The sequence below is a fragment of the Anolis carolinensis genome, chromosome 1 (assembly GCF_035594765.1).
Source record: "Anolis carolinensis isolate JA03-04 chromosome 1, rAnoCar3.1.pri, whole genome shotgun sequence".
NCBI lineage: Eukaryota > Metazoa > Chordata > Lepidosauria > Squamata > Dactyloidae > Anolis > Anolis carolinensis.
The window spans coordinates 288,292,755-288,305,761 of record NC_085841.1 but is presented as its reverse complement, the minus strand read 5'-3'; the positions used below and the strand labels follow the sequence as shown (position 1 = coordinate 288,305,761).

General features: G+C 39.1%; 1 protein-coding gene across 15 annotated transcripts in view; it reads left to right on the top strand.

The window, feature by feature from the left end:
• Positions 1-11,341, top strand: part of nav2 (neuron navigator 2) — a 691,770-nt gene extending 680,429 nt beyond the window's left edge. For all 15 annotated transcript variants that reach the window (XM_062967809.1, XM_003214661.4, XM_008106124.3 and 12 more), the window contains 2 exons: positions 4,147-4,350; positions 6,216-11,341. In XM_062967809.1, the coding sequence (XP_062823879.1) occupies positions 4,147-4,350; positions 6,216-6,341 (330 nt within the window). In that variant the 3' untranslated portion in view covers positions 6,342-11,341. The remainder of the gene's footprint in view (positions 1-4,146; positions 4,351-6,215) is intronic.
• Positions 11,342-13,007: the final 1,666 nt, after the last annotated feature.

Sequence of the window (13,007 nt, the reverse complement as noted above, 5' to 3'; positions counted from 1 at the left end):
GAAAAATGCAGCTGTTCCGCCAGCTGGTATTTGTTTCACTGTGGTTGGCTCAGAGATGTTTTCAACAATCATGAGAGAGAAGCAGTTGCTTTTTTTAGGAGAAAAAGGAAAAGATTTAAGATAACTATCCAAATACTTTTGGTTATGGAGACTTGAAAAGGGAAGTTGAATTTCTCAGATTCAGTCTCAGACCCTTTTATGTGTAAACATTTTTTACACCAGCCTTTAACAAAGAAGAATCCTGGGGCATCTTAGAAACTTCAGTAATAAGGTTGGTTTACAACCCATAAGACACAATGCAAAAGGAATAGGTGCAGAGGGAAAGAGGAAGAAGAAAATAGTAAAACAAACTGAAGCCCCTTCTACACTGTGTATAAAATCCAGATTATCTGCTTTGAACTGGATTATATGGCAGTGTAGACTCATATAATTCAGTTCAAAGCAGATAATCTGCATTATCTGATTTGATAATCTGGATTGTTCAGCAGTGTAGAACAAGCCTCTGGCATTCATTCTTAAGGTTATAGCATTTACCCCTATCGCTTACCTTTCCTCAATATGACACTTTCTAGATGTATTAGATAGAACCTCTGTCATCTCAAGCCAGTACGGGGAGAATATCTGACATGTGATGACAATCAGCAAGTTGGAGAATCTAAATTCCCTTACTTCTCTCTGTCTCCAGCACAAATTTCTGACTACCTAATGAGCCATGTAGAAGATTCCCGCAATTTCACTGATGGGCTCTTGTGATTTAACCTTTACCTTTACCTAGGCAACTTTTCTCAGGATCCATTTGCTCTGCTATCAGATTGAAATGTAAATTCTGCTAAGGAAGCAATAGTAGTGAAGGGAATCCTCTCAAACCATATGTTTGGATGCAGTCTGTGTCTTCCCTCCCTCTTTGTAAAATGTTTAATCTAATTTATTTAAATTAATTTAGGAAATAATCTATGTTTTAGACCATTTGGACCTAGATCTAAACAGATGATCATGTGTCCCTTGATCCCAAAAAGAAACTTTGTTTCTCAAGCTGGAGCGTTTGACTAACCCTTCACTCACATGTTAAGCCTTATTTGAAACTGAGGGAATTTCATAAATACGAATAATTTAAGGTTTTGCTGTTCAAAGGGAAGATGTTAAAGATTTCCACACTGGGAATACCCACAAATCTCCCTTTGGATCACATATTATCATTCTAATGTTGACATTTGCTGTAATGAGTCCACTTTATGTTTGTGTATGCCTTCTGTTGTTGTTGAGGTGTTTGGTATTCACGTCTGTCTTTTGTAATATTCTAAAGAAAAAGAGCAGTGCCTTTCCTTGATTTGTTTTTCTGCTATTGGATGGTTTTCCAAATAGGACTTGTAAACAGAACCTGGAAATATTTTTCTAAGTACACAATACTGTGTGTGTTACCTTGGCCAGGAAAGCTGCACAGGGGCATTTTTATTTGTGATTAACTAGAATGTATACACTGGCATTAGGAAATAATGCTAAATACCCACAGAGAATTTAGTCTGGTTTCTTAAACAGTTACAACACGTGTCAGAATCAGAGAGATTAGGTCATCTGCTTTAATAGCTAAGATGTATTGATTGGCATGATTGAAACTAAAATCTGGAAAAGATATCTTATTTGTAGTCTTGACTAAAATAAATCAATTGAATCAATGGGATTTGCCTTAAAAAATTAACTCACCATTTGATCCAATGGGCTTACTCTGGTTAGATTGAGTAGGATTGCTGCTGACATTCTAAGAAAGTTGCCCCAAAGTAATACTTTCCAAGCTCTTGTTTTAAAAGAAAATTGAAATAACGGGGTTCTTCAATTTGGCTAGCATCCAATTTTTTTTTGAAAAAAACAACAACATAGAATCATAGAATCATAGAATAGTAGAGTTGGAAGAGACCTCATGGGCCATCCAGTCCAACCCCCTGCCAAGAAGCAGGAAATCGCATTCAAAGCACCCCCGACAGATGGCCATCCAGCCTCTGCTTAAAAGCCTCCAAGGAAGGAGCCTCCACCACAGCCCGGGGGAGAGAGTTCCACTGTCGAACAGCCCTCACAGTGAGGAAGTTCTTCCTGATGTTCAGATGGAATCTCTTTTCCTGTAGTTTGAAGCCATTGTTCTGTGTCCTAGTCTGCAGGGCAGCAGAAAACAAGCTTGCTCCCTCCTCCCTAGGACTTCCCTTCACGTATTTGTACATGGCTATCATGTCTCCTGTCAGCCTTCTCTTCTGCAGGCTAAACATGCCAAGCTCTTTAAGCCGCTCCTCATAGGGCTTGTTCTCCAGACCCTTGATCATTTTAGTCGCCCTCCTCTGGACGCTTTCCAGCTTGTCAACATCTCCCTTCAACTGCGGTGCCCAAAATTGGACACAGTATTCCAGGTGTGGTCTGACCAAGGCAGAATAGAGGGGGAGCAGGACTTCCCTGGATCTAGACGCTATACCCCTATTTATGCAGGCCAGAATCCCGTTGGCTTTTTTAGCTGCTGCATCACATTGTTGGCTCATGTTTAACTTGTCCACGAGGACTCCAAGGTCTTTTTCGCACACACTGCTGTCAAGCCAGGCGTCCCCCATTCTGTATCTTTGATTTCCATTTTTTCTGCCGAAGTGAAGTATCTTGCATTCGTCCCATAAAACAGCTGTACATTTTTTTCCCTTTATCCCCGCATATTTGTTAATATGATAGTCAAGAGGATGCTCTCTTAAGTATTAAGCCTGTATTCAACTGAAGCCTTAGGTATCTGCAGAGGATTGTTTCCAGGACCCCCACAGATACCACAAACATGTCATGAACACATTAACTTCCCTCCTTTCTTCCATTTTCTTCTTCCTCTTTCTTTCTTTTTGAATGTTTGGTCCAACAGCAGTGCATGATGCATACATAGCAAGGGAATTGAGATTAATTTTAAGTAGAAGACGAAATTCATGTGAATTTTTGTTTTGTTTTCTGGGGATAAAATTTCATTGGCAGCTTGTCTCTTGTTTCTAAAGAGAATTTGTATCCATCACATAATATTGTAAATGGTATTACCATTATGGTTGTGATTGGCACTGAAATATTATTTCAAGAGAATTAATGATATGTCAGAGCAGAAGGAACAGCAGATAAACTGTAATCCCTCCAGAGGACAGCTACATAAAACCCTGTAACAGGGATGAAAAAAATGGATATTTATTTCATCTTGAAAGTACATCTAAAACTGTCTGTTACAGGGATAAAAGAGTGAATGCTTATTTTCACCTGGAAAGCAATTTTTTCCAGCTTTCATCTTGCTGAAAAGATTTTGGCTAAGGGTATAAATGGGTATTCATGAAAACCCTTGGCTCCACAGAGCTGGACTATTTGCAGTGTATTACAGAGCTGCAATCAGATCAAAATGCTTCTTGAAAGCGATGGTGGGACATGTGAGTCTCAAGCTGGAGGCTAAAATGTGCTGAGTCACCTCTTCCTTGGTGCCAAAAACCAGAGAGGGAGGCCAAGCACTGAGATGTCGCTTTTTGATGGCATTAAAACCAAATTTGGAAGCGACAATTTAACTAGGGTTGCATCCTGTTTAGTCTAAAAAATAGGGCAATTAGAGAAGCTTCTTACCTCCACTATCATTACCGTTTTTCCTGGAATGACATCCTCAAAAAAGAGGACTCCCTCTACATGATTCTCAGACAAATACTTCTTTCTGTAATGCTCTATTTGATCTAACAGGCCAGTTAAAAAAGTGAAATCTTACTCTGCGGAATTGGGAACCATCTACATGAATGTTTGTTGACATTTTATGTCAGTTGTTAGACATGCTGTTTGAGGAATCGCTCCATGCAGTTGATGAAGTGGGCTGCTATGCTCAAAAGCTTATGCCAAATATTTGTTAAGCCTTTAGAGGTCCTTATGTTTTTGATCAACATATTTGTTTATTCATTTCTTCCCCACCTTCCATCAAATAACTCAATATTACATTCATAGGGTTCTCAAGCAATCCCCTGTCCATAGCCTAGAAGTATGAAACATGCAACAAGGCTGCCCTATATGTCCTCAAACCACATGTGGTGTTTCAATACAATGCCTCCAATGCCAGAAAACTAATGAATTTAAAATCATCTTTTAAAATTGAGATCTCTTATTGTTGATTCCTTGCAGTTGTATGGAAGAAGAGCTCCCTGGGAAGACCCTGCCAAATGGGTAATGGAGACATACCCATGGGCAGCCACCCCACAACACCACGAATGGCCTCCTTTGCTCCAGCTGCGGCCAGAAGATGTTGGATTTGATGGTTATTCTATGCCTCGGGAAGGTTCAACCAGCAAACAAGTTCCTCCCAGTGATGCTGAAGGAGATCCTCTGGTGAGATTTGTCTGCTGAATAATGTTATTTGCAAAGAGCTTGAAATAGATTGTTAAATTTTGTGAATCCTGAAGGTCAATTTTCAGTGGTAGTATTTGAAATGTACACATACATGTACTTTGTGGTACGAAGTCCTCTATATAGTACATGGTAGTCATTTAGAATTATGCTGATCATATAATAGGAAGTGTTTAGCTCCCATCTCACCTTTCAATGTGGTTGCATGCTCCTACATCTTTGAGCATGAAGTGTGGCAAATATTTTTATTCTGCATATGCGTGCTAAAAGAATGGAAGATGGGTCAGGTAGTAGCTAGAGTAGCAGTGTGTTCTGTGGACCTTTTGGCTTAGTGACATTATTTTAATGCTGAATTTACTGGGTGTCTTGAATGCTTATACCATTGCCACAAATGGGCGACCAGGACTGGGATGGGGGGAGTTATGAGCTCTGAGGCAGGGCTAAGCTTCTATCCCTGTCCTGCGGCGCCTGCCTAGACACAGGCCGCAGGGCTAGAGGAGGGGGTGGGGCCTCTTCCCAAGTGTCTGACGGGGCTGAACCTCTATACCCTGCCCCCGGGTTCTAATAAGCACCTCAGGGGAGGTATACAGAGGCTCAGCCCTGTCTCGCGCTCTTGCGAAGAGCCCCCACCCCAGCCCTGCCCTTTAGTCCTAAAAGGCCTCTCAGGAGAAGTGTAGAGGCTCAGCCCTGTCTCGGGCTCTTAGAAGGAGGCCTCACCCCCTTCCCTAGCTCCGCCCTCTGTGTCCAAACAAGCGCCTCAGGAGAGGTATAGATTCTCAGCCCGCTCTTGAGAAGAAGCCACGCCCCTCCCCAGGAGGCGGTAGTGACCACTTTGGGAATCACTGCTTTAGACTAACAACTACTTGAGGAGCAGGAGCAGCACGTACTTCAATAGGACACTCATCATCCATCACTGATTTTTGAAAGTTTATTTTTAATCATTCAAAATGCCCACTGCAATTTCTCAATAGTGTTAAAGAGGCTATCTTTGCCATGTTTTAGATCCAAGAGAGGCCTTTTAAAAACCTGGATATTAACCAAGAAGTAAATAGCTGGATTGGAAGACTAAAATACAATACTCTAGAGCAGTGATTGTGAACCTGTGGGTCCCCATGTGTTTTGGCCTACAACTCCCAGAAATCCCAACCAGTTTACCAGCTGTTAGGATTTCAGGGAGTTGAAGACCAAAACATCTGGGGACCCATAGGTTGAGAACCACTGCTCTAAAGAGCATAGAAGTAATATGTGTTTTAATAAATCCCCCCAAAATGGAGAGGACTCTTCAAAACCTCAATTAGTCTTGGGGAGGCATATACAATCCCAGCTGTAGCTCTGCATTCTGTGCAAAGTCTCAATATCTGTAATACTCCTAACACCACAGCAGAATCTTTATTTTAAAATATATCAGTATTTAAGAGTTTGCGGAAGCCCATTGCATGATGGTTGCAGGGGTCAAAACATCATAAGATAGTAATGAGTAATTTCAATTCCCTGGAAAACTATTTAATCATTTAATCTCTTTCTATGACTCCTGGATTTTCATAATGATGGGTTTATTGTGAACTTCCTGTACACAGCTACTGTATATGGTTTTCCTCCAAACATATTGAACTTGAGCCATATCATTAAGCTGCTAAAGAAGTCAATGTTCACTAGGGAAACGCTGTATCTATCTTCCATGTGATTAGTCTATCTTCCATTTAGCAGCTCAATGTGTTGAAACCAACTGCAGATATCAATCAACAACATCAATCAAATGAACTGCAGGTATCTATTTTAACACAAACAAACGTCTTTTGACTGAAACCAAACTGAGTGCTTTCTTGTACTTCTCTGTGTTTCCTCAGATGAACATGCTGATGAGATTGCAAGAAGCAGCTAACTATTCAAGCCCACAGAGTTACGACAGTGACTCCAACAGCAACAGCCACCATGACGACATCCTTGATTCATCCCTGGAGTCAACATTGTGATGCCAAACTAGCAGAAATTGTTGTTGCCAATTTTTTTGCTTAGGAAAAAAATATCCTGAATTGATGAGGATAGCTGGTCGGTGCTCCAGATGGATGTCTCAGTATTAGAGCTGCAAGAACAATATAAACTTCTTCCCCCTTCTGCTGCCCACCTCCCTCATTCAGTGTCAAATGTGGGTGCAGGCAACCCACTGGATGTTTTTATGTGTTTTTATTATTCGTTTTTTCATTAATAAGAACTGCACTACTTTATTTTTGTTCATTTGACTTTGTTGCAAGCTCACATACCTAAGACACTGAATAATTTTTTTCAGAAATTCATTATTAATACGAATTTCAATGGGGAGTATGTTGGGAGGGGGGAAGAGGAGAAAATAAAAATGCTCACCTTGAAAGCTATAGAACAAACAAGAAAGCTCTGTGCTACATATTGTCCAGAAAGAGAGTGGATCTTTCTTATTCTGCTTTTGATCAAACTCATTCAGTTATGGTGGAATTTTTACAAGTGATCTTTCTGTCTAACCTCAGCTACCGATAGTTCTGGTGCTATAAAATAGTTGCTCGCCTTGATAGTAATATTTCATAAAAGGCAAAGAGATGAAAAACAGGGAAATTTAAAATATTCATACATATAAACATACACTTCCTGCAATGAAATCGTCCCCCATTTTGAGGGCTTGGCTTTATTTATTTATTTATTATTATTTCCATATTGTGTACACAAATGTGGCACTAGACTCAATCCATTGAGCAAAGCGGCTGCATATCATCTGTTTATCACCACTGAAGCTGTGAATGTTGTGCTTCATTTAGACCAGGATCTGAAGAAGATACATATGTGTAGAAGAAGAATCAAGCATGAAGCTTTTTCACTACAGCTATTCTCTTTGCTGAAGAGGCAAGTTTTTATAGAAAATTGATAGAGGTTTATCTCTTCAGCAGTAGAACCTGCTGAGAGTGGCCCAAATCCACCCTCTTGTACCAATCTGAGCAAACCTACTGAGTCCTGGGAACTTGAGTAAGTTGACACTTAAGTAAATTTAGGTGATTCAGTGGCTGTACTTGGCTTGGAACTAGCAATTGGACTTAGGCCAAAGAAAAGTGAAACCAGGATACCTATTTGTTCTTTGGGCTCCAGCCCATATATATGAAATGTGAATTTAAAAACAATGTAAACACTATAAAACATCAGTTCAGGTTTTTGAATACTATGATCAGTGATTTAACAAAATGCTGAAGAAGGAATTGCCAAGATCTAAAGAGCTGCTCAGTCTTTGCACTGGTTTAATAGAAATTACCTGTTCTTTCTTTTTCTTTTTGATAGCTGTATCTTGAAGAACAGAGTAAACTCCCAATTTGTAAAAACAATTTGTCATAGAGCAAAATTCCCAGTCTGAATTCCCTTTGTAGAATGAATTATATGAATGGTTCTTTGGACTCTGGCAGTGCACACACACACCTCCATTAGCCCCATGGATCCTAATGTTTGCTGCATGTTTAAATGCAAAAGCACATCAGAAGGGTGCACCTATATGCCTCAACATTAGTTTTGTAAGAAGTGGCAACATGAGTTGCAGGAGTAAAACAACATGGGGGGACTTGTTCCACACCCTCATAGGCCAAGGAGATGGTTATCAAACATGGACTGCTTAAAAAGGGAATGCCTGAATAAAGACTTATTTAATCTTGTCTTTCCCTCTGCTTTTCCCACACTGATTACCATCCCTTGGGATAGACTGTTCTTTATTGTCTTGGGACAACGTCAGTTTGCTCAAAACAGCTTGTGAAAAGATAAAAGGATTTGGGGGGGGGGGGGGGGTGTCATAGCAAAGGTTGGGAAATATGAATAACATCTGAGACTGTACTCACTAAAATAAGTTAATTTCTCTTAGTCCAGAGTTTTCTGCCTAATTAGATCCCCCCCTTTCATTCATATATGCAATATGATTCCTGCAGATATGGGGCTAATGGGCATTGTAATCCAATTCATCTGTATGGGAACACCTTTCCCATCTCTACTATAATTTTTCCAGAATTGTGCTTTTAAACCTGTCACCAAACCATTAACATATTTCTCTGCATCCCAGTATCATCTCCAAATGCACAGAATAGGAATTTGGAGGGGTTATTTTGTTAACAATGAGAGCTTGGTGCTTTCTTCTTCTGGGGGACAAAAACAACTTGCAAAAACTGTACTCTGGTTTGTGTGTGGGGTTTTGTTTCAAGTTTACAACAGCAACCAGCCAGGAGTGAGGACAACAGCCCTCTGCATTCACACATGAATCAACATACAAGCCTTTTCAGCTATCTTTGGGTGCTGATTTTTTTAACGTGATGCCTTACCTACTTTCTACTATTTGTGTTTGAATTCCATCAATGCTGTATATGATGGAAGGTTTCTTTTAATTTAAACAAAACAGGGCTATTGAAGTCATCTCTAGGAATACAATGAAGTGAGTTGATGTGAATATTGTTCGTAATAATATGTATGGAATTCTTTTTCATGGTAAATGTGACAATATCTAAGAGGGGAAAGGATGCATAGAAAGGAATGAACCTTTTGAGAATTTCCATATCAGCCTACAGCTAGCCACCTAATCATTGGATAGTTGTTTCTACAATGGAAGCAAAAGAGAAAAAAAAACCTTTTTGTATGAGACTGCATGGCATCACTACTAAACTCAAGTGATGAAGTCTTTCTATGTATGGTTTTGAAATATGCAGTTAAAATATTTGCCACATTTTTTGAAAAGAGTTTACTGAGCTGGTAGTTTTGCTCATACCTCATAATTTTCTGCTTTCAGTGATAGTGAATTTATTATGTTGTCTTTTGAGCCTTTAATGAACTTGATTTTTATCCATTTTCTAACACCATTTGGAATAACACGGTCATTTGTAAAAGACAATACTGAATTACTCAAATGGACATTTACTATTGAATATAAAAGGGATTCTTGAGTGTTACTTTTCAAAACAGAAGATGATTACTCTGCTAATCTTGTTAATTCCACTACCATTGCCCAGAATGATAAAACAATCAAGCTGTTTTTGGAAAACAATTTCCCATGAGGATTCTGCCCTTCTTGTAGTACAAGTATTTCCACTTATATGGAAAGGATTTTGTATTAGCTCTCACCCCGCTATGCTAGCTTTCCACTTACAGAATATTTTTAAAAATCCATTTAATGTAAGTTGGATGCATACTTTCTAAAAATGGTACAGTCCTGGAGGAATTGTGCCATGTGCTTTTTCTGTACTAATTATTTCAGTAAATCTGGGTTTACTGCAATCTTATTGTTTGCTTCATAGGGATATGTTTGCTTCATAGGGATATGTTTTGGAGAAGTCCTCCAGTGGAGACAGTCCACTTACATGGAAAACTACTATTTGTATTTTTTTACTGTGAGCCTCCTTCCCTAAGGAGACCTCATGGGCCATCCAGTCCAACCCCCTACTGAGAAGCAGGAATGGGATTTTCCTGCTTCTTGGCAGAAGGTTGGACTGGATGGCCCATGTGGTCTCTTCCAACTCTATGATTCTATGAATTAGACTTTTTAAATAGTTTATATTTTGAACCCAACGGATCAAATTCGATTTCTTTGCAATCTTATAGGTGGCCTGAATTTGCTGTCAAACTAATAAGAACCACAAACATCACCCTAAATGTTAAATCCCATTTTATTCTTGTTGGTCTGCTTAAAGGTAAGCCCAGATCAAAACCATTGTAGACAGAAACACTCGAGAATTCTAACCAACATGGCAAGTGGCTTGAGGAGTGTAGCTGTTATGTATAAATCTACATCAACAATGTTTTCATTGTATTTGAACCCAAGAGGCTAAGTTGCAAAATTCATTGTATGTCTCAAAACTCTATACTTGGAACTTAATTCTATGTATTTGATTACCAAGAAGCCCATCTACAATTTTGTATCTCTTTCATAAGTATGTGTCACAAATTTGTCTTGATTGAGTGAGATCCCGTTGCGATATTCATGAAAACAATTCTCTTCCTTCTTGCTCTCTAACAGCATGGATTGGATCACTGAAAAATTAACCTGAAATATTCACGTTCTTTTATACACTTGTAGTGCCCTTTCTGAAATTTCGGGAAGCAGGGTTGTCCGTTATGCACATTCCTTAACTAGCTCATCTTTTCTGTGTAAATGAATTGACACCCCTCCCCATTGGAATGACAACAAAAATTACCCAGATTGCTTCCAGTTTCACCATTCCCCCTTGCCCAAATCAGCATGATTTCCTGTAGTTGATTTTAGTACAAAACTCTATGCAACATACCCATTTTGTTATGAATTGGAAGCATACAATATTTTCCTTTCCTCCACAGTGGTCAAGAATTGTACCAGTCATAAATCATATAATGTGAGTTTTTCTTCTTGGTTTTTAGTATAATGGTGCAGAGACAGGGAGGGTATGGCTAGTCTCTCTGCTTTTTTGGTATATTTTGCAAGAAAAGAAAACCCCTACAATATTGCATTGTCAATGCTTAAACTTTTGATATGTGTCTTGAACCTTGTCTAAATGTGACAATTCTCTTTTAAGAAAAACAAAAACAAAAAAATGTGGATATTAAATGAAAGGTTGCTGTTTTTGATCTAGTTGTTTCCAGTGGAACCATTTGTGGGGGGAAAGTTCTCTAAGATGTACATTTTTTCATTGTAACATAAAATGTAAATATTTGATTACAAGTGCTGCATTTTGATGAATTTTTTCTAGCCATTTTTAAAAGAGGAAAAAAACTAGGGACTGAGTATTTTGTGTACAGTACGATGTTTTTCCCACCTCCCTATTTAATTTTCTGTTACCATTTAGGATTGGAATTTGCAAAAGGTCTATTTGAGACCATTCCTTGCCTCTGCTTGCCCTTACCATTAATCCCCTGTCCTGTCCTGTCCCATCCTACGTCATGGAGAATAAAGCTAATGATTGTACCAGTCTTAAATTATTCATGATTAAATAAATTTGATGCTTATTTATTCAGATTTGTTGGTCTTACTGCCATTTTTGCAATCCTGGGCTACACAAGATTTGGAACATCATTGCATCACTCATATGAGAGATAATTTTTATATATATAATGTGTGTTTTACTATGGAGTAAACAAACAAAAAAACGCTGAACCAAATCACACAAAATACATAGTCATCCAAAATATGTCTTTCAAACAAAAAAAACTAGAAAAATAAAATCCAAATTAGGAAGAGGAAGAACTGTTTTTTCCCCTTGCTCCCAATTAGAAGGGTAGCCTCCGCCCACTTCATCTCCTAGCAACCCACTCAGCCACAATGGAGTTCAGGGCCTCTTCACTCAGGCCTCTTCCACACTGCCTATAAAATACAGATTATCTGATTTGAACTGGATTATATGGCCTATATAACACAGAATGCCAAGGCAGGATAATCCACAGTATCTGCTTTGAACTGGATTATCTTGAGTCCACACTGCCATATAATTCAGTTCAGTGTGGATTATTTTATACAGTTGTGTAGAACAGGCCTCATATAATCCAGTTCTAAGCAGATAATATAAGATTATAAATATAATATATAATAATTACTGTGGTATAATAATACATAACAATATAATCTCTAAAATCAGGACAGTAAATAAAGAACAACACTCTGAAAATGGGAATTCCAGAAAGGAATCAACCAGGACCAGCTAACACCTCCCAACAAAGGATTCCCCAGGCAAGAACCAGCTAGGCTTTGAAGCTGCAAGGCCATTCAATGCTAATCAAGGTGACTACTTGCAGAATTCATACTTGCTGCACTGAGACTATTCATTGTTGTTCAGCCTGGCCAACCAAGATTTCCCCTAGATAGAAAACCCTCGGGTTTTGAAGCCACGAGGCTACTCCATCCCATTCAACCTGCCCAAGGAAGGATGCCCCTATATAGAAAGCAGCCAGGCTTTGAAGCAGCGAGGCTATTCAGTTGAATTCAAATTGGCCAAAAAACCATTCCCCTAGAACGCAAGTATCCAGCCTTCAAAACAGCAAGCCTATTCCATTGTATTCCAGCTCACCAAACAAGGATTCGCATAAGAAGAAAACAGCCAGGCTTTGAGGCTGCAAGGCTATTCACTGCTATTCCACCTGGTCAACAAATGATTCCCATAAGCCACAGCAACATGTGGCAGGGCACATCTAGTTTATTATAGAAATGGCAGTAGTAATAGTGTCGTACATTCCACACTCTTCTTATATATACAGTGAGTAGATCTCTATAAATGGACTGAGCAGTTTCATACTATCCATATTTACCCATGGGTTGCTGTGATATTACTATGTACTACGTATGGGCATTTATTGCACAATATTGGAGAGCCAGGTGTGCTATGTTCCTATGTGCAATGTGGAGTGTCCACATCTGGATCATGGCAAAGAAATACTGGAGAACAACAGGAACACTCAGTGCGTATCAGATGTACCAGGAGCACATTGGAACACTACCTGATACTAACCAAGATTTGTTCGTTTTTGTTTTTGTTTTGCTCCGCTGCAATGTAGCTAAAGTTACATAATGTAGACTACCATGTAAAATCTCAAGACAATGCTGATATGTGCTGTTCTGATCCAACAGCAAAGATCTTCATAGGTAGTTGAAGAGGATATGCATTGCTCACTTGATGCCACTCAGTTGTGGT